Genomic DNA, 21,767 nt, shown 5'->3' on the forward strand with positions numbered 1-21,767 from the left:
GACGTCGAATTTACGACAGGCTCAACAATAAGGGCTGCCCGGTGGCCTAGGGCCAGCGTGAGAGACACTTGGGACAGTAGAACGAATCATTACTGGCCCGATTGGGACAGTTCTGCCTTGTCACTAACATTTAATTTGTCTGTGACTATTTGTCAATTGCGAGCATTTTAAGTTTGTGCTTTTAAATCTTTAAATGCTACCTTCTCTGTAATGTCGTAAACAACATATTGCTTTCCGATTCGTCTTATCTGATTGAGCATGCTATTTTTTTTTGTAACCTGGTAACAACCAGTACAACGTAGAAACAGCAACATGGCGGCAACATCAAATCAAAAGGCTAAAATAAAATGTCTGTCTCTAACGTGTTGGAAGTAGACATTTATGTGGAAACAACACGACAAAATAAAAATAAAGTGATGTTATGCATAGTTTGCCGTCAGTTTGACAAGTCAGCCACCTTTTGTTAAATAATTTCAAACTGCAATAAAATGCCTGCGCATTTTCCATACTGCTCTTTTTGTTTGCATAACACTTTTATTTACAATTGTTTTTTAAGTATTAAAATTCTAGATTTACAGACTTTATTTTTGACACATTATTTTAAATATGTGGTTAAAAAATAGCTATTAACTTCCCTTTTTTTTGGTGGGGCCAGTGAAAATTTTGGCAGGGCAGGTAAAAATCTAAACCACTTGCCCGATCGGACCAGTAGAAAAAATCCTTAGCGTTGAACCCTGTATGATCATCTTAATGCCAACTGTGTAATTAATCATCGATAAGTTCCTTATGATAAGCCGTTGTTTGTTTATCTTCAAGCTTTGCGTGTGCCTGTGAAACAGCACACACACATTTAATGAACATCTCAACATGCGAAAGCATTTCTCTATATGTTTTCATCGAAGTTGTTCACAACACTGATCATCCACAGAGGTTGTGATGTAGTCAAATGTTTACAAACACAAGCGCAGCTGTTTAGAGCTCATTTCTGGTTAATGATGTCAGAATTTACCAGTATTTTGGAGTGGATGTGTGAATGCACATTTCCGGGAAAATTCCGTAACGTCCTCGCCTGTGTGAACAGCGCTTTTTTCAATTTACCGGTAAAGTCGTTCCGGAAATTTTCCATATATTTACCGGTATCACTGTGTGAAAGGGGCTATTGACTAACAGTCATTCAAACATCTTAACCGAAGCCTCTCAACTTGACTGTTGGTCTCGCGCGTCCATCATGTTTGTAGTTTATTTAAACTTTTCACACACGTTTGTAGTTCTAATCGAATTCACGTCCAACGCGCAATGTATTGTGGACAATATCAGCATTTACAGTACGGACGCTTCTACACAAATTTTTTACCGGAAATAGCAAACCATCCGGGAACCTCTGGCATACTCTTTTCAACATACTAAGGTTTGGGACATACTAATTCTATTTTCAAATACTATTTAGTATGCGGATTGGGACGCAGCAATACTTTCAGTTTATTTGTGTTGATTGCAAGTGACGTGACAGGAGAGTGCAGGTGTCGATTGTAATTGACGTCACTTGCATAGGAAGAGAGTGCAAGCCTGAGGGCCCTATCATACACTCGGTGCAGTGTGGCGCAGGGCGCGGCGCAGTAGTCTTTTGGTAGTTTCAGCTTGGCGCAAGAGTGGTTTTGAGGCGTTGCGCTACGCTGTTTAAATAGCAAATGCATTAGCGCTCATATGTGCGCTCATAGGCGTTCTGCTCTAAAAAGGAAGGCGTTCTGAGGCGGACCGCTGGCGTGTTGCTATTTTGAGAAACTATAATAGATTTTTCATTAGACCAAAACAAACCCGGTCTAAACTCCAGCGCAGAGTTGCGCCTCGCTTACACACTGCTTAATACACACAAGAGAGCAATAGGCAAATATCTTTACATATGAAAACATTTAAATATTAAGGATATATATATAGGATATAATAAGAATAGATATAGGATATAAATATAAAGGATTAAAATATTACAAAACATATTATTTTCTAGCCGACATAAATATGAAAAACCACTGCTTTTATGTCTTCTTCATCTCGGGAGGCTTTTTCAGTTCATTCATAACAATTTGCTTTTGTATAATGTTATTATTATTATCAGTATTATTTATTATATCCATATTTATATTTGTTTTATTAAAAACAAGCTTAGATTTGCCCACCTGTCAGGTTTTAGACCATATGGGGCACAGCATGTGTTTTAGGATATAACTCAGTTGTTTGAGCACACTTCATTATTATTGTTCATTTATTCGTTTGCTGGAAATTAGAACTGAATTTAGAAATAGTTTTGAAACAAATATTTGCACTTAACAAACAAAAGTATTTATTTATAGACTAATTGATGTCTGTGCGTAAAGGTTTCCCTATCCAAGAGCGAATGTGAACGTGATCCATTATCTCTCATTCTCACGCAGTAGATGCTCTGTTTAACAGTTTTCTGTTTGCTTGTGAAATGCTCATTTTTTCCACTTAGACTTCCTGTAAATAGCGAATGCGCTCTTGGCGCGACGCAGCTGACTCTTAAAGGGAATGGGAGATGAGACTCTAATTGGTTTATTCTCAAAACACACCTATAACTCACTAAGAAAATAAACTCAACCCTTTTAGACCATGCGCCTAGGTGCAAGGCAGATTTCCCGTCCTTAAATTAGCAAAAACGCATCCTGACACGCCCTGAAAGCAATTGCGCCCTGCGTTTTGCGCTCTGCGCATGGACCGTCAAAATAGAGCCCTGAGAGTGCAAGCCTGAAGATGCAAGTGCAACTCTGCAGCCAGACGCTCCTCGAGTTATACAACATTATCTGTGTGATATTTTGAGCTGAAACTTTACTACACATTCATCAGAGACTTATTCTACATATGGTGCATTATAGGTAAGAAACAAAGTAAAGCATCACCTGCTGCATCTTGCGGTTGCGTATCTTGGGCTTCTGGCAGGTGAAATAATCGAACAGTGCCGAATCAGTGAACATGCTCAGCAGATACCCCTGAACCTCCGGCGGTCCGGCGCACACGGGCATCTTCCCGTCGAAGTTGAGTGTGCGTCTGCGCTGCAGGATCCACAGCAGGCGGCAGTCGCAGGACAGAGGGTTTCCATCCACACGCAGCGTCTCCAGGCTGTTGACCGAGTGGAAGGAGCTCTCCTCCAGCGTCACCAGATCATTATTGGACAGATTTAAGACTCGAATCTGACGCAGACCTCCCAAAGCGTGAGGCTCGACCGTGAGGAGGTTAGTGCTGACCATGTGCAGCTCCTTCAGCCTGGAAAATAAGGACGCATTCGTTATTTTTGCTTCTGTTAAAGAGCTTGTATGTAAGATTGACACCCAGTGGCTGAACTAGGTATTGCATTCCTGGATCAAAACACACGCAAGCGCAGGTTAGAGATCTGAATTTGTAGTCCTGCTCCCGCTAGGTTTTATTCCACACCTGATCGCTCCCGTCACATATTCAGCCTTTGTTCACCCGCTGCCCGACCCGATTCGTTTTCTACCCGACCACTAAATTTAGATCTGGTTCCCAAAATCTCACGTTAAAATTGCATACTATCAAAAGAAAGAGAGGAAACAAATAAGAGTGTAGTTTGTGCAAGGATTGTAGGCTAAATGTCAGTTTTGTTTCCACCTTTTTATTGCCCCTTGCTCTCTCTCTTTCTTTCTCTCTCTCTCATATCTATCTATCTATCTATCTATCTATCTATCTATCTATCTATCTATCTATCTATCTATCTATCTATCTATCTATCTATCTATCTATCTATCTATCTATCTATCTATCTATCTATCTATCTCTCGGGAGCGCTATATTGTTCAACAGCCCACTCCCGTTCTAATTACACCAGATTTACCGACCCCTACCGTGTCGAATTGGGAAATTTATTCCCTCGCCGCAAGAAATCTGGGTGGGTCCCACAGCTCCCGCAGTACAGCCGCGGGAGACCTCTAACGCAGGTTGCCAAATCAAGGACCAACAGAAGGGAGTCTGACTATCGAGTCTAAACGCTTATTTAAGGCTGAGTTAAATAGTAATCTAACTAAAAACAACGCCATGCGATAAAAGGAATATTCTCCATATTAGGGCTGGCCGATTTTTCCGATTTTTTTCGATTAATTCGAATTAACATTATAAGACGATTTAATTTTGAATCAAATCCAGAAATCAAGATTTAAAAAATATAGATATATTTGATACATTATAATGGCACTGATGCGCTTTGGTTCACTCTGTATGAAGCAGGAAGCACACCAGAAGCGCCTCTCGGCGACACGCCGTGCAGCACCACGCAGCGCCATGGATTTTAGAATTCTAAACAGGTTTCTATACACACACCGGCGCCGCCCAGCCACGATTCAGGACGCAGTTCATATTTCAGCCGCGCCACAGAGCGCCATCTGATTAGTTTCATGTTAAATATCATGCGAATGTGCGCGTTTGGTGTGTGATAGTTCAAACTGTCATGTGCGCGCCGTGTCGCGGCGCTTCTGTGCGACCTGCTTGACTGCCTGTTAAAGCGTGAAGTCATGTAGGATTTTACTTGTTGCACGTCTGTGTGGATTGTCAAGACATTCCCTCATCAAGTCGATAAACTCCATCTCAACATGTATGAAGGACGTAAAAGCCTGCCATGTGAAAAACCGCGGCGATCTTTTGGTTTGAACACGAGCAGAGGTGAGGGACTGTAGCAGTGAAAATGAAAGTAGCCGCCCCCATGACGTGATTTAGTGGACCTAGTTGAAACCCAGACAGATCAGCCAGCATAACACAGAGAGTGGAGCAAAGCGCACCAAATGATCAGTATTTAAAAGGGGGAAAAAAGACAAATAGATTAAATATATTATTTTATATTAGACACACATCTGGTGCTTGTATTTGCTCCTGCTATACGTCCACAACTTCACACATTGGGTTAAATTAGGCTTTACAGTTTCCATGTTCAGTCCTTTTCTTCCACTGGATCTTTTTAAGAAAAGGCAGCAGCTTTACAACCTGACATTCAATCAGAAGACAAAGCCGAGCTGACAGCCAATCTTTCCCAGGCTCAGCAAAACTAGCAAAAATCCCTCTGTATTCCTGCAACTGCAATATTTACACAAATATTTCTTATTCAAATCTTCAGCAACGCTATTTAACTTGTGAATTAGTTTTACATTTATTTACACCTTGACCGATTTTTGTATGACATGGCCATTAAAAATACAATGCTCCTTAACCAGATGGGTTTTCAAGTTACTTTTAAACAGAGTGCTACTTCAGTCATCTTGTTGAAATGTTTTGAGAAGACTAGTGACACAATAAAAAACAAAACATCGAAATCGTGATTTTTTTTTTTTTGGCTAAATCGCCCAGCCCTACTACATATTAAAAGCCGTTTTTGTTCTAAGCAATGCCTCAAATTTATATTGTAGAAACGGCTTCTGTTTCTCACAGCTGAACAACAGAAAACTGACAATGATCAGCTCAGGTGCACCTCATGTGCTTTATTCAGTGTTAGATGCTAATAATGTTAGTTTGAATGCCATTTTACGTCACATTTATTGCCATACTACTGAAAGCTGCAGCAGATAGTTCACCTCAGATCTGGAAAAATAAAATAAACCATTTGAGATTGAACTTCAGAACTGAGACTCAGCATTGTTTCTCAGATAAACAAGAATGTTCACTTAGCATATTTCTGAAAACTACACAAACATGGTGTTTTTAAGCTTTAGAAGAGTCAAACGTATACATACAGCACCTTTAAAGTAGTGGTTACTGGGCTATATGCACAGCTAGTGTTTTTCAGCCAATGATCAACTTCCGATCATATTTAATTGTGCTCAAATAAGCATAATCTAGAAGGCTTTGTCTTTCATATGAAACACTTCTGATACCAAATGATCAACTAGAAGTCCAGTTATTATATGTTGTTCCTAAAACTCAGATAGGCATCAAGACTTTTGTCAGGTAGTGTAAATACAGCAGTAATGTAAATGTAAAAGTGCACAGGCCTGATGAGGTCTCTGAAGGCCCAGGACTCCAGCGTGCTGATGGGGTTGTAGGACAGGTTCAGAGCCGTCAGGTAAGCCAGATTTCGGAAAGAAGCAGATGGTACGGATGTGATGTTGGTGTTGGTGATGAAAAGCCAGGACAGATTGAGTCCCTGGAAGCTGAGCGGGGAGATGAACTCCAGAAAGGGCCAGTCGTGGATCTCCAGGCCCCGCAGCGCCGTCAGCTTCCGGAAGTTCTGCTCCTCCAGGGTGGAGATGCTGAGGTGGCGCAGGCGGAGGGTCACCAGCCCACGCAGGTACGACAGAGTCTGGCCCGAGATGGAGGTCAGGTTACACCGCGCCATGGTCAGATCCTCAAGAGACAGCAGACCTGAGAACGCCTTGTGGGAGATGTAGACCAGATCATTGTCTCCAACCTGCAGACACAAATATTGAGCACACACAGAATCATTATGGACTCCTTTCGAAAGGACTGAGAGTCATCATAGTTGGTAATCTAAGAGTGCAGTGAATGAGGATAATTACAATCCTATTTGCTGAAATACTAACAGAAAAACTCCAGGGTGGTGTTATCAAGACTTTCAGAAAGAGGAAAACAATAGTGTGAGACTGATAACGGCAGCCAGAAGAGAGAATCATGTCAGATTGTCCTGCCGCCATACACACTGCATTACACACATGTAATTTAATGCAAAGATGATATAATATAATACATATATAAATGCACGTAAATGAGCATAAGTTTAAGAAAAAAAATCTAAATGTTAAAAACTTATTTAGGATTTAAGATTATGATGACTGTTAAATGCATCAGTCTTGTGAAAAAGCGCCATTAGTGTTAGTGTCTTCCTTGTTTTGTTTTTATTTTAAACATTTTCATTAGGGATGCACGATATATCGGTGCCTATATCGTTATCGGCCGATAAACGCTATTTTTAAGATTATCATTATCGATCGGATGTCATAATTATGCCGATATATTTAAGCCGATAAATTACGTAATTGTACAGACCTGCGTGTCGCGCTCGCATGGGCGGAACATGTTCAGACTTGCCCAGTGCACTATAATGGATCTCTCCCACACTGTTTATTCCTTCATAGTCCGTTCTTTCTTTACGTGGCATTGCTGTGCGTTAATAAGTCAGTAAGTAAACATGTTCCTTATCATTGTAGATGTGTTTGATTGAGTGTCATTGTGTATTTTGCTTTAAATCGCCTTAGGAAAAATATTACATGTGTAAACCTTTCCTGCTATGTCTCTTTGTTTTGTTAAGAGATATCAGGGGAGATTCACTTATTACTCCAGGGCCGAATAATATTAGTTTTGGGGTGAACTCTTTTCGTTGCAGCTGGTGAATGAAAGAGGATACATGTAACTTGGTCCAAATTATTTATTACTTTCCGTGTGATACAACAAATAAGTCACCAAAAAGGGAACATCACAGAAAATGGTCTCATTGCAAAAAAAAGGCTCGTCTTTTCTCCCTCCCTCTGTCTCACACACACCCCAAACCGCAGCCCAGTCCCGTTGAAGGACCCGCACATTTTACAACATGTGTAAACATAACGGTTGTTTGTAATCTGATTAATAGTTATTATCAACGCGTTGCTGGTCATGAGTTGTTAATGTAAGATTGTATTCAGTTCGATCGGTATACTCATATTGATTATAACGAGCTCGCGTGAGAGCTGTCACCGCACGCACACACACACTCTGTAGCACGGGGGAGAGGTGAGAGAGGTGAGTCCAGTCAAAGGGGCTCATAACTAGCCGCTCATTCTGTCTTTATATTCTGCTCTGTGTATGTCATAAAGTCAGCTAAATGCAGGTTTTGTATGTAAATCTGACTCTGATGGCAACTCTGCCTCTACAGTTGAGTAAAACTCTCAGCGGTTTATCATAAACTTTTCATCGATCATTTTCCCGCGATTGACAGCAAGAACGAGCGCAGAAGCGTTGTCTGATTGACAAGCAGCACCTACATGTGACATGTCAAAACGCCAAATAGGATGAATCTGTGCCGCATTTTCTAAACGTACTCTCTGTATTTAGCTGTTTGCTTGTACGGTGGCTCTAAACTGTCAAAACACCTCTGATAAAGGCTTTTTCAGACATGACATATTTGTACATGTGTACATCACTGTAACATGTTTTATTCATGACCGTTTGAGCTGGTTTCAGTCCTTAGTGCTTTCATTTTCATCTTATTTAAATATATATTTAATTTGCTTGTTAATTAAATACCATTTTGTTATTTAAACTATTATTTTTATGCAATAATCAACTTGCATGCTAATTTGCTATGAAGAAAAGGAAATAATTTTTTGCATGCTGATTTATGTGAAATGGTGAATATAGGTCTATAATCACCTTGCAATTTTGAAGTTATAGCTTTTTTTGCTTTGAGTATAGACTATTTAGTTCATAAGAGCAGTTTAATCTTTTATGAAGTTTGCTGTATAAAAAATATAACAATTTAAAATATTTATAATTATCGGCCTATACATATCGGCTATCGGCCTCCAAGTCTGAAGAATTATCGGTTATCGGTATCGGCCAAAAAATCCATATCGGTGCATCCCTAATTTTCATATAAATTGACAAAGGTATAAATTGTCAGGTTAGAAAAAAAATAGTTTAACAAAGATAATATATAATTGCAATGTATACCTCAAAATAATTTAAAGCGCACCTATGGTGAAAAATCAACTTTTAAAGCTGTTTGGACAGATATGTGTGTAAGTATAGTTTATATACTGTCATATTGGGGTGAAATAAACACACACAGTCCTTTTTTTTTTAAAATTAACAACATAAAAATGGTGGACCAATTGGAGCGGTTTTCAGATCGACCCCAACTTGACATAGGAGTGCAGTCCCCCCGCCCACCAATATTGATTGACAGCTGCGCGCATTAACATGTCTCCGCAGCAACACATATAATCATATCAACAAGACAGGACGAGCGCAAAGCAACCGGGAATGAAAAGGTCTGTCCAGTTTGTCCAGATGCCAGCTCAGCACCGTGAAGTTTGTTGGCCATCGGCGATCATCTATCGGCATAACCCTAACTGTATTATTATTTACAGCTCACAGATGTTGATCTACCTTTATCATTGCACACTTTGTAACATTTAGTCAACCCAGGTTCATTCTGAAAACATAGTCCCGTGGATGTTTCTGGAGACAGCGAAATACGTCCTGGGAGGTATGTATGGCTGCATTTCATTTTTTTTAAAGCGAACGCTACGTGGCGGTATGACGCTGTTTACTTTCGCGCTTATCGGCTGACCACTCTCCTCCGTGTGGAGGGCTTTCCCGGCGCAACCAGTTTGTCCAGTCAGCTCATTGTATACATCGACAGACTTCAGATGAAGAGAGGAGGAGTTGAACACGGCAACCGGGTTCGAGTCCAGGGAAGAGCGGTTCCAGAAATCAGGTAAGACAAAAACAGAATTCAAAAAATAAAGTGAACGAGTTCATAACAAGGTGAGAACGTGGTGAAATTCGAAAACGTGGTAAAAAAATCAGACGAGGGCGTTTCTTTTTCTAGACGGCTTTTCTAAATTGTTGCTCGGGTTTAGAGAAGTGAGTGGGCGGGCGGGTCAATCGGTAAAATTGGTTGGGTTTAGGAAAGGAGGCGAGTGGGTCAGCCCCCCTCCAGGCCGGTCGCACAGTCAATCATTCAGTCAGTCAGACAGCGCCCTCTGGTGGGTTGATGCAATAACAGTGCGGGCGTGAACGGCACTCGCGAGAGACATTCGAGATACGAAAAAGCGCACACAGCGGCTTCTCGCGAATTCGCGAAAACCAAAACTGCACAAATACGTACCTCCCGGGACGTATTTCGCGGTCTCCAGAAACGTCCACGAGACTACGTTTTCAGAATGAGTCTGGGTTGCAGGTAGTTCCTCAAGTTTGAGTCTCTTTAACACTTCAGTTTATTTTATTATAAACAGATCAGATATATGTTTTTATTTATTTATTTATGACTATTACAACTATTTACCTTTGTATTGTTGGTAAATTACAATAAAGTGGTTAACTAAATAAAAAAATCCTAATATTCCTAAATGTATTGTTAAAAAATATTCAATAATTATCGATACTGACTGATGTTCATTTTTTTGCAATATCGCCCAGCCCATGTTGGCATCCAGATTTTTAGTATGATGTGACTGACCTCCAGGTTCTTGAGGCTGCGCAGATCCTGAAAGGTGAAGTCCAGCAGGATGACGATCCGGTTCTCACTCAGGTCCAGTGTGGTGAGGTTGGTGAGGCGAGCGAAGGCTCCCATGGGCACCAGTTTGAGCTGGTTTGCCCGGAGTCTCAGCGTGCGCAGGGCCTGCAGGTTGGCGAAGGCGTTGGGCTCCAGCGTGGAGATCAGGTTCTCACTCAGGTCCAGTTCCTCCAGCCGTGGGTACGGGGCCAGGTCTCCGGCAGCCACCCAGCGCAGGCGGTTCCGGCTCAGGTCCAGCAGGCGGGTCTCTGTGGGGACGCCCTCGGGGACGGCGGATAGACGCCGCCGCTGGCAGGACACAGAGCGCAGCTGAGCAGCGCAGTCACAGCGGGGCGGACATCCAGAACATGAAGGAGCCGCCAGCGCCAGGAGCAGACCCAGCCCACAGAGACGACTCACGGCCCATGAGGACGCCATGAGCCCCCGCCGTGTCACTCTACACTCCTGCACACAAACAGAGACATTAATGTAGTTACATGTATGTTCTGTATTCAAGAGAGAGACAGAGAGAGAGAGAGACATATTAATGTATAATATAAATTAAGAAAAACATTAACAAAATACAGTTTAGGTGATTACTGTTTGGCTACATGATGACACAGGAAGACACAGACAGAGATGGAGACCACCAGAACAGAGACATTTTTATTCAGTTTATTCAGTTCACACAGAGAGGTGGAAACAGGGGAACATTTCCTACTTCACTGCGACCACTATCACCACATTAAAATTGAATATTTCCAAAAATTCCAGCAAATTTCTACATTTTTTATACCATTATCATTTTTTTCATTATTTTTTGCTTTTCAATTATTTTCCATTTTACTAGAATCTTTCAAGTTTCATATAATCTCTATATTACAGTTAAACCCACACAAGTTCACCCAAAAATGTACATTTACTCACTATTTACTCTCCCTCAAGTGGTCCTAAACCTGCTTGAGGTTGTTTCTCAAAAGATGATATTTTGAAGAATGCTGAAAACCTGTAACCATTGACATCCATAGTATGAAAAAAAGGATAATACTGTGAGCCTCAGACACCACTGTTTCCTCGTTCTCATGTAAATTCCACATGTGTTAAAAGCGCTTGTTGCTAGATCAGATACGGTTGCAGCCGGAAGTTAATGAGAACTAAACTTAATGAGAACTGAACTAATGACCAACTAAACTTCTCTGACCACATCTCTAGAACTGCTCGATCGTGCAGATTCGCACTTTATAACATCAGAAAGATCCGACCCTTCCTATCTGAACATGCAGCTCAACTCCTTGTTCAAGCTCTTGTTCTCTCCAGACTGGACTATTGCAACTCTCTACTAGCCGGGCTTCCAGCTAACTCTATCAAGCCTCTTCAGCTGCTTCAGAACGCAGCAGCACGAGTGGTCTTTAATGAACCTAAAAGAGCACATGTCACTCCGCTGCTCATCCGTTTGCACTGGCTGCCAGTTGCTGCTCGCATCAAATTCAAAGCTCTGATGTTTGCTTACAAAGCGACTTCTGGCTTTGCTCCTTCTTATCTGCTCTCACTTCTGCAGATGTATGTGTCCTCCAGAAACTTGCGTTCTGTGAATGAACGTCGCCTCGTGGTTCCATCCCAAAGAGGGGAGAAATCACTTTCCCGAACTCTCACATTCAATCTGGCCAGTTGGTGGAATGAACTCCCTAACTGCATCAGAACAGCAGAGTCACTCGCTGTTTTCAAGAAACCACTTAAAACTCAACTATTTAGTCTCCACTTCCCTTCCTAATCTGCAATTGCCTCTCTGGCTCCACCACTAACTGTACTCAAAAAATAAATAAATAAAATGACTAATGTTTTGCTTCTTGCACTTTACACACCTGAAACTCGCCTACAGCACTTATTCATTGTTGCTCTTATAGTTGTGTAAGTTGCTTCCTTGTCCTCATTTGTAAGTCGCTCTGGATAAAAGCATCTGCTAAAGGACTAAATGTAAATCACGCTCTGAGTTCATAAAAAAAAAAAGCTGTGAGATCATTAATATGCAAGTCTCAGGCTGCATTTGATAAGCAACAACTTTTTCTAGTAAGACAACGATCATTTTCCTCTCTTAATAAGTAAAATATAAGCTTAAAAATTACTTTGCATGTGGGACTCTTGATTTGAAAACGCGAGCACCAAATTATTTTCTGTGCATTACTGGGCAACGACAGCACGAGACGTGTTTCAAACCCGCCTCAGGTCGCAAAATGCAGGATATACAGATTATACATTTATTCATCTCCACTCTGAAGAGGCATGAGGTTTTTTTAATTACATCTTTGGTTAATTGATCTTGTTTATTATGAAATTTGATGTGTAGGTTTCAACAAACACATGTAGATGCTGAATCGTGTCGGATCACTCAGCTCAACTGTTCATGCGGAGGCTGATATTAATTCCTGGCTGTGTTTTCTTTGATTGTACCTCTAACATATAACATGATACATCTCTACCACTCTCTTTGCCAAGTTTAATTTTAATTTATCCTTTATCCACACCAGATCTAATGAGAAAAAAACTCTGATAGAGTTTATATGAGTCAATGTTCAGTGTACATGTCTATAAGAGCTGCACATCAGAGCGGAGCTCTTTAATAATCCAGACATGAGCCATATATGGTCAATCATGGACCTTCTGATTCTGTATATTTAATGGAGCAATAAATGAGCTAATAAAAGCAATTCTGGAGAGCTTTTTGAACTATAAACCTACTATGTAGATATCAGAGAACACTTATTAAACTAATAGAGTATATGGCACCTTTAATTAATCAAATAGTTTTATAGCTTGTTCTGAATAACTTCTTTCATGCTCGACAGAAGAAAACAAGCCAAACAAGTCTGGAACAAGTAAAGGGGGAGTAAATGATGACAGGTATGATGTTTAAGGGTGAACTATCCCTTTAATAGCAATAAACCTGAGTGTGACAGAAGGACATATTTAAACGGCACTGCTGTAACTCCTCATGCTTCATTCGTCAGGCTGGAAGAGAAGGTCAGATGAGCTGCATTGTGGGAAACAAGACTGCAGTGCAGCAAACTAGATGTGTTTTACACAATTTATACAATGACCAACATGTCAATGCGCACACATACACATTCAGACCAACGCACAGATCATAGTGAGTACATTACATAGATCTGTTGTTTTTCTATCAGTTAATGATAACAACCCTTAGAGAAACAACTGCACATCATCTGATACTAATAAACACATCTTCTGGCTGATTTAGAGGCATTTTTAATTAGTGAGGAGCAGTGAAATGTCAACATAAATGGGTCGATTTGGTTTCTCACCATATAAGATATAAGAGAAGACAATTGAGTCCAAACAAGTGTAGCTAAATCTGGACATACACTCACCGGCCACTTTATTAGGTACACCTTACTAGTACTGGGTTGGACCCTCTTTTGACTTCAAATCTGCCTTAATCCTTTGTGGCGTAGATTCAGCATCCATGATGTGAATCTCCCGTTCCACCACATCCCTAAGGTGCTCTATTGGATTGAGCTCTGGTGACTGAGGTGACCATTTGAGTACAGTGAACTAATTGTCATGTTCAAGAAACCATGTTTATCTTTATGACGTGGTGCGTTATCCTGCTGGAAGTAGCCATCAGAAGATGGAGACACTGTGCTCATAAAGGGATGGACATGGTCAGCAGCAATACTCAGGTAGGCTGTGATGTTGATGCTCAATTGGTACTAATGGACCCAAAGAAAATCTCCCCCACACCATTACACCACCACCACCAGCCTGAACCGCTGATACAAGGCAGGATGATCCATGCTTTCATGTTGTTGAGGCCAAATTGTGAGCCGAGCATCCGAATGTGTCAGCAGAAATGGAGACTCATCAGAGCAGCAACGTTTCTCCAATCTTCTATTGTCCAGTTTTGGTGAGTCTGTGTGAATTGTAGCCTCAGTTTCCTGTTCTTAGCTGACAGGAGCGGCACCCGGTGTGCTCTTCTGCTGCTGTAGCCCATCCGCCTCAAGGTTGGACTGTCATGACTGTCAGTGACCACCTGAGAGCGCTGCAGTTCAACGGACACTGAGAGTGAACTACAGCGACCAAAAACTACAAGTCCATACATACCACGCGCATTACATCCGGTCCACGTACACTGATCTGCCATCACAGCTGTGTCTGTTTACCGTTGATTTCCTGGACTATTTATTCAACCATTTCACCTCTGTTTGTTGCTGCGTCGTTTGTCTTTCTTGTCTCCTCGATCTAGTAAGTCTGGTATACAGAGTTTGTGATTCCTGAGCCTTGTCTCTGATTTATGTTTCTTGTTTTGTTGTTTGTACGTACTTTGGACACCTTGTTTTTCTGTTTGATGCACACTGTTAATAAATCTGCACTTGAATACGCACCTTTTTGTTCCCGTTTAATGCCGTAACGTGACATGGATGTGTTGTGTGTTCAGAGATGCTCTTCTGCAGAGCTCGGTTGTAACGAGTGCTTATTTGAGTTACTGTTGCCTTTCTATCAGCTGGAACCAGTCTGGCCATTCTCCTCTGGCCTCATCAACAAGGCATTTGCGCCCACAGAACTGCCGCTCACTGGATATTTCCTCTTTGTTGGAGCATTCTCTGTAAACCCTAGACATGGTTGTGCGTGAAAATCCCAGTAGATCAGCAGTTTCTGAAATACTCAGAGCAATCCGTCTGGCACCAACAACCATGCCATGTTCAAAGTCACTTAAATCCCCTTTCTTCCCCATTCTGATGCTCGCTTTGAACTGCAGCAGATCATCTTGACCATGTCTACATGCCAAAATGCATTGAGCTGCTGCCACGGCATTGGCTGATTAGAAATGTTCGTTAACAAGCAGTTAGACAGGTATACCTAATAAAGTGGCCAGTGTGTGCGTTTGCTTTTGTAAATTTTGGGAACATTTCATGGGTTTTTATACTTTACAAAGTGTATTTTCTATTGTCCTTTCCAACCCTACACTTAATCCGTTTTAAAACAACTCTGTATGATTTATATGCCTTTAAAATTGTAATTAACCATCTCTTTGTATTACCCATGTGATTATACACATTTATGTCCTGATATGTCACAAAAACAAGCACAAACACACACACATATATCTTATATGTGTTGTCAGCTGCTGGTCTGCTGATTTATGGAGTATCAGCTCTTTGATTGACAGGATCATCATCATGCGGTGTGTATTCAGCTAATGGCATCACTAGAGCTCGACACACACACACACGTCAACCAGAGAAAACATGACCATTTATTCCTCTGCCATTCAGCACGGATGCATCTGTCTGTCATTTACAGCCCTGCTCCCGAAAGCCTGATTCAGCAGACGATACACTTCAGCACACGGCTGTAAAACACACACACCATCTCACTGACAAATGCCTCACACACACTCATCAGACCATAAAACAACCCAGTGACCACACACAACATCTGCAGCAATCCCATAGCAATACCCTAGCAACTCCATAACAACAGTCTAGCAAGACCCTAGGAACTAGATAGCAACTGCATAGGAACTCAATAGCAATACTGACGCAACTCCATACCAACATTATATCAACACCCTAGCAACTTCACAGCAAAACCCTAGCAAATTAACAGCAACACCCTAGCAGCATCATAGAAACTAAATAGCAACTCTACAGCAACAGCCTAGCAGCCTACTATGAACTCCCTAGCAACACCTTGTCATCTCTATAGCAACATCCTATCAACACACTAGGAACTTCATAACAACACCATAGCAACTCAATAGCAACATCCTAGCAACTCATTAGCAACAGCCTAACAACACCATAGAAACTCAATAGCAACACACTAGCAACTCCATAGCAACAGCCTAACAATATCATAGGAACTCCATTGCAACACCCTAGAAATATCCAAGGACTCCATAGCAACACCCTAGCAACTCTAAAGCAACAGTCGGTTGCTTTATCTGCGACAAACAGACATATATATTGGCTATATATCTGTAGCAACAGCCTAGCAACACCCTAGAAAATCTATAGCAACACCCTAGCAACATCATAAGAACTCCATAGCAACAATCTTAGAAACTGTATAGCAACAGCCTAGGAACTCCTAGCAACACCTTGGCAACATCATAGGAACTCGATGGCAAAAACTTTAAAACTGTCTAGCAACAGCCAAGCAACATCCTAATAACTCCATTGCAACATCATAGGAACTATAAAGCAACAGCCTAGCAACCCTCTAGGAACTCCATAGCAACACCCTAGCAACATCATAGGAAATCCATAGCAATACTGTAGCAACTCCATAGCAACAGTCTAGTAGTGACATGTGTACTCCATACCAACACCCCAGCAACATTATAGAAACTCCATAGCATTACTATAGCCACTTCATAGCAACAGCCTAGCAGTAACATATGTACTCCATAGAAACATCATAGAAACTCCATAGCAACTCCATGGCAACAGCCTAGCAGCAACATATGTACTCAATAGCAACACCCTAGCAACATTATAGGAAGTCAATATTAATATTATAGCAATTCTATAGCAACAGCCTAGCAGTAACATATGTACTCCATAGCAACATGATAGGAACTCTATAGCAATACCATAGCAACTCCATAGCAACAGTTTAGCAGCAACATATGTACTCGATAGCAACACCCTAGCAACATCATAGGAAGTCAATATCAATACTAGCAATGCTATAGCAACAGTCTAGCAGTAACATATGTACTTCATAGCAACACCCTAGCAACATCATAGGAAGTCAATATCAATACTATAGCAATGCTATAGCAACAGTCTAGCAGTAACATATGTACTCCATAGCAAAACCCTAGCAACATCATAGGAACTCTATAGCAACAGCCTAGCAGTAACATATCTACTCCATAGCAACACCCTAGCAACATCATAGGGACTCCATAGCAACAGCCTAGCAATAATATATGTACTCCATAGCAAACACCCTAGCAACATCATGAGAAGTCAATATCAATACTATAGCAACAGTCTAGCAGTAACATATGTACTTTATAGCAACACCCTAGCAACATCATAGGAACTCCATAGCAACATCTTAGAAACTCAATAACAAAACCATAGCAACTCCATCGCAACAGCCTAGCAGCATCATAGGAAGTCAACATCAATTCTATAGCAATGCTATAGCAACAGTCTAGCAGTAACATATGTACTTTATAGCAACACCCTAGCAACATCATAGGAACTCCATAGCAACATCTTAGAAACTCAATAAAAAACATAGCAACTCCATAGCAACAGCCTAGCAGCATCATAAGAACTCTATAACAACACCCTAGCAACTATACAGCAACAGCTTAGCAACACCATAAGAACTCCATAGCAACACCCTAGCAACATCATAGGAACTCCATAGCAACATCTTAGAAACTCAATAAAAAAAACATAGCAACTCCATAGCAACAGCTTAGCAGCATCATAGGAACTCTATAGCAACACCCTAGCAACTCCACAGCAACAGCTTAGCAACACCATAGGAACTCCATAGCTACCTAAAAAATCCTTTATACATTCTGACGATTTTTTTCTAAAAACCGAAATGAAAATTTTTTGAAAAAGATGAAAGGCTGTCTGTATTTGATGAGTGGCCCACACACGAGTCTGACAGGAGAAAAGCAGATGGAGGAGGCTTTGGTGGAGCTGAGATTGTCATCATGAACACACACACACAGACACACACTGTATGTATGACGTGCAGAGGTTTGGAGAAACAGAGAAAGGGCTTCGGCCACAGCTAAAAATAGCAGAGCAGAAGAGCCGCTGGTGTTTGGCTGAATGTCCAAATCTCACAGAGAACGTGTTTACAAGAGTAAAAACACACATGCCTCACTGCTTACATTACACAACTCTTTCAGAACAACAACCCCCCCCCCCCCCCTCCCACAACACACAAGTTAGTACTTGTGGTTTATGAGGACTCTACATAGACGTAATGTATTTAAACAGTAAAACTCAAACATAAAATGCCCCACACCCCACACACAACTTAATATAGGTGGTTTATGAGGACTCTCCATAGGCATAATGTATTTAAAGAGTAAAAAAAATGCTATTATATGGCCTACCTCACCTCAAAGTCCCCATTAAGTATGATATCAAGCATTTTTAACACACTTTAAGCAATTACAAACACACAAGGCATGTCCTCATAAACCATAGAGTACAACAAGGTCATACCCATGCCATTATTATACACATTATATTCAGTCCTTGTAAACCACTAAACCAGTACAAACACATCATATACACACTCAAACATACAACCCCTCCCCACACACACACACAAGTTAGTACTTGTGGTTTATGAGGACTGTACATAGGCGTAATCTATTTAAAGAGTCAGAAATGCTTATTATACGGCCTACCTTATCTCAAAGTCCCCATTAGGTATGATTTTAAGCATTTTTATGCAATTACAAACACACAAGGCATGTCCTCATAAACCATTTTGATAGAGGAAAACTAGGCCATAGCAGTGTCATTATTATACACAATATATCTAGTCCTTGTAAACCATGTTAACCACTAAAACCAGTACAAACACCTCACACACACACTTAAACATAAAATCAAACACACAAGTTGGTACTTGTGGTTTATGAGGACTCTCAATAGGAGTAATGTATTTAAACAGTAAAAGATGCATATTATATGGTCTACCACACCTCAAAGTCCCAACTAAATATGATTTCAAACATTTTTAACACACTTTAAGCAATTGCAAACACACAATACATGTCCTCATAAACCATCTTAATAGAGTACAACTAGGTCAAGCTCACGTCATTATTATAAACAATATATTTATTCCTTGTAAACCACTAAAACCAGTGCAAACACATCACAAACACACACAAGTTTGTACTGGTAGTTTGAGGACTCTTCATAGGGATAATGCATTTAAAAAGTAAAAAAAAAACTTATTATATAGTCTAATAAACCTCAAAGTCCACTTTTTAAACTCACTTTTAAGCAATTACAACACAAAAGGCATGTCCTCAAAAACCATCTTAATAGAGTACAACAAGGTCATACCCATGCCATTATTACAAACACATCACATACACACTCAAACATACAACCCCCCCCCCCCACACACACACACACAAACACAAAAGTTAGTACTTGTGGTTTATGAGGACTGTACATAGGAGTAATGTATTTAAAGAGTCAGAAATGCTTAATATATGCCCTACCTCACCTCAAAGTCCCCATTAAGTATGATATCAAGCATTTTAACACACTTTAAGCAATTACAAACACACAAGGCATGTCCTCATAAATCATCTTAATAGAGTACAACAAGGTCACACCCATGCCATTATTATACACATTATATTCAGTCCTTTTAAACCACTAAACCAGTACAAACACATCACATACACACTCAAACATACAACCTCCACCCCTCCAAACACACACAAAAGTTAGTAATTGTGGTTAATGAGGACTGTACATAGGCGTAATGCATTTAAAGAGTCAGAAATGCTTATTATACGGCCTACCTCACCTCAAAGTCCCCATTAAGTATAATATCAAGCATTTTCAACACAGCTATTACAATTTAAGTAATTACAAACACACAAGGCATGTCCTCATAAACCATCTTAATAGAGTACAACAAGGTATTACCCATGCTATTATTACAAACACATCGCATACACACTCAAACATATAACCCCCCCCCCCCCCACACACACACACACACACACACACACACACAAAAACATACAAGTTAGTAATTGTGGTTTATGAGGACTGTACATAGGAGTAATGCATTTAAAGAGTCAGAAATCCTTATTATATGGCCTACCTCACCTCAAAGTCCCCATAAAGTATAATTTCAAGCATTTTCAACACAGCTATTACAATTTAAGTAATTACAAACACACAAGGCATGTCCTCATAAACCATCTTAATAGAGTACAACAAGGTCATACCCATGCTATTATTACAAACACATCGCATACACACTCAAACATATAACCCCCCCCCCCCCCCCCCACACACACACACACACACACAAAAACATACAAGTTAGTAATTGTGGTTTATGAGGACTGTACATAGGAGTAATGCATTTAAAGAGTCAGAAATCCTTATTATATGGCCTACCTCACCTCAAAGTCCCCATAAAGTATAATTTCAAGCATTTTCAACACAGCTATTACAATTTAAGTAATTACAAACATACAAGGCATGTCCTCATAAACCATCTTAATAGTGTACAACAACGTCATACCCATGCTATTATTACATACAATATATTTAGTCCCTGTAAACCACTAAAACCAGTACAAACACATCTTGTACAGACTCAAACTCACAAACAAACACACTCAGCGATTGGCTTCAGGGTCATTAGGGATAATTGAGTGAAATGAGCGAGAGGTCAAAGGTTAAAGATCTCTAGACAGTGTAAATCTGAAGTACTGTTAGTAGTATACTATTAATGCATTTGAAATGTATTGTTAAGCAATAAGAACAAAATGTATTATTATTATTATTGTTATTATCTTTGTAATAGGTTTGAATATTTAATTATTATTAAGATTTAGTTTAAATTAATGATTCCTGTTGCTATGACTACTCAGCTCTATTATGCTGCATTCTGCTGCTCATGTCAGAGATGCAAATCACTTGACAGAACCGTTGTGTTTCTCCTCTGTGTTGAACTGAAGGTGCTTTTAGAGCCCGAGTTGAACAAATAAACAGCACAAACACGAATGTTTCAAAGGCAGCACTTCTGCAGCGTTCAGAAGAAGCAAACAGAGCGTCTGAACACAAACATCAGTGAGCGTGTGCTGCTTAGAGGAGTAATAATAATAAAAAAACATATAATATAATATCAGTTCTTCTCCTGCAGCTTTCTGACAGATCTGCACCAACTCACTCCACAGCATACACACGCAAAGCCTAGCAACACCTTATCAACTTCACGACAACAGCCTAGCAACACCCTTGAAACAAGGCACTGGAAATATTCCTCAGAGATTTTGCTCCATATTGTCATGATAGCATCACACAGTTGCTGCAGATTTGTCGGCTGCACATCCATGATGCCAATCTCCCGTTCCACCACATCCCAAAGCTGCTCTATTGGATTGAGATCTGGTGACTGTGGAGGCCATTTGAGTACAGTGAACTCATCGTCATGTTCAAGAAACCAGTCTGAGATGATTGAGCTTTATGACATGCTGCGTTATCCTGCTGGAAGTAGCCATCAGAAGATGGAGACACTGTGCTCATAAAGGGATGGACATGGTCAGCAGCAATACTCAGGTAGGCTGTGGCGTTGATGCTCAATTGGTACTAATGGACCCAAAGAAAATCTCCCCCACACCATTACACTACCACCACCAGTCTGAACCGCTGATACAAGGCAGGATGATCCATGCTTTCATGTTGTTGAGGCCAAATTCTGACCCGAGCATCTGAATGTGTCAGCAGAAATGGAGACTCATCAGAGCAGCAACGTTTCTCCAATCTTCTAT

General features: G+C 40.6%; 1 protein-coding gene across 3 annotated transcripts in view; it reads right to left on the bottom strand.

Annotated features, from left to right (window-relative positions):
- lingo3b (leucine rich repeat and Ig domain containing 3b) overlaps positions 1–21,767 on the bottom strand; it is a 790,077-nt gene that overhangs the window by 694,927 nt on the left and 73,383 nt on the right. For 2 of the 3 annotated variants that reach the window (XR_012395340.1, XM_017352481.4), the window contains exons 2-4: positions 10,187–10,687; positions 6,003–6,418; positions 2,913–3,276 (exon numbers count right to left, since the gene is read on the bottom strand). Coding sequence is in view for 2 of the 3 variants with exons in the window: in XM_017352481.4 (XP_017207970.2) it covers positions 2,913–3,276; positions 6,003–6,418; positions 10,187–10,660 (1,254 nt within the window). In the remaining variant the exon portion in view is untranslated. Of the gene's footprint in view, positions 1–2,912; positions 3,277–5,876; positions 6,419–10,186; positions 10,688–21,767 lie in introns of all 3 variants that reach the window. The other variant, XM_073932123.1, reaches the window with a different exon arrangement.

Source organism: Danio rerio, chromosome 2 (genome assembly GCF_049306965.1).
Source record: "Danio rerio strain Tuebingen ecotype United States chromosome 2, GRCz12tu, whole genome shotgun sequence".
NCBI classification, from domain to species: Eukaryota; Metazoa; Chordata; class Actinopteri; order Cypriniformes; family Danionidae; genus Danio; species Danio rerio.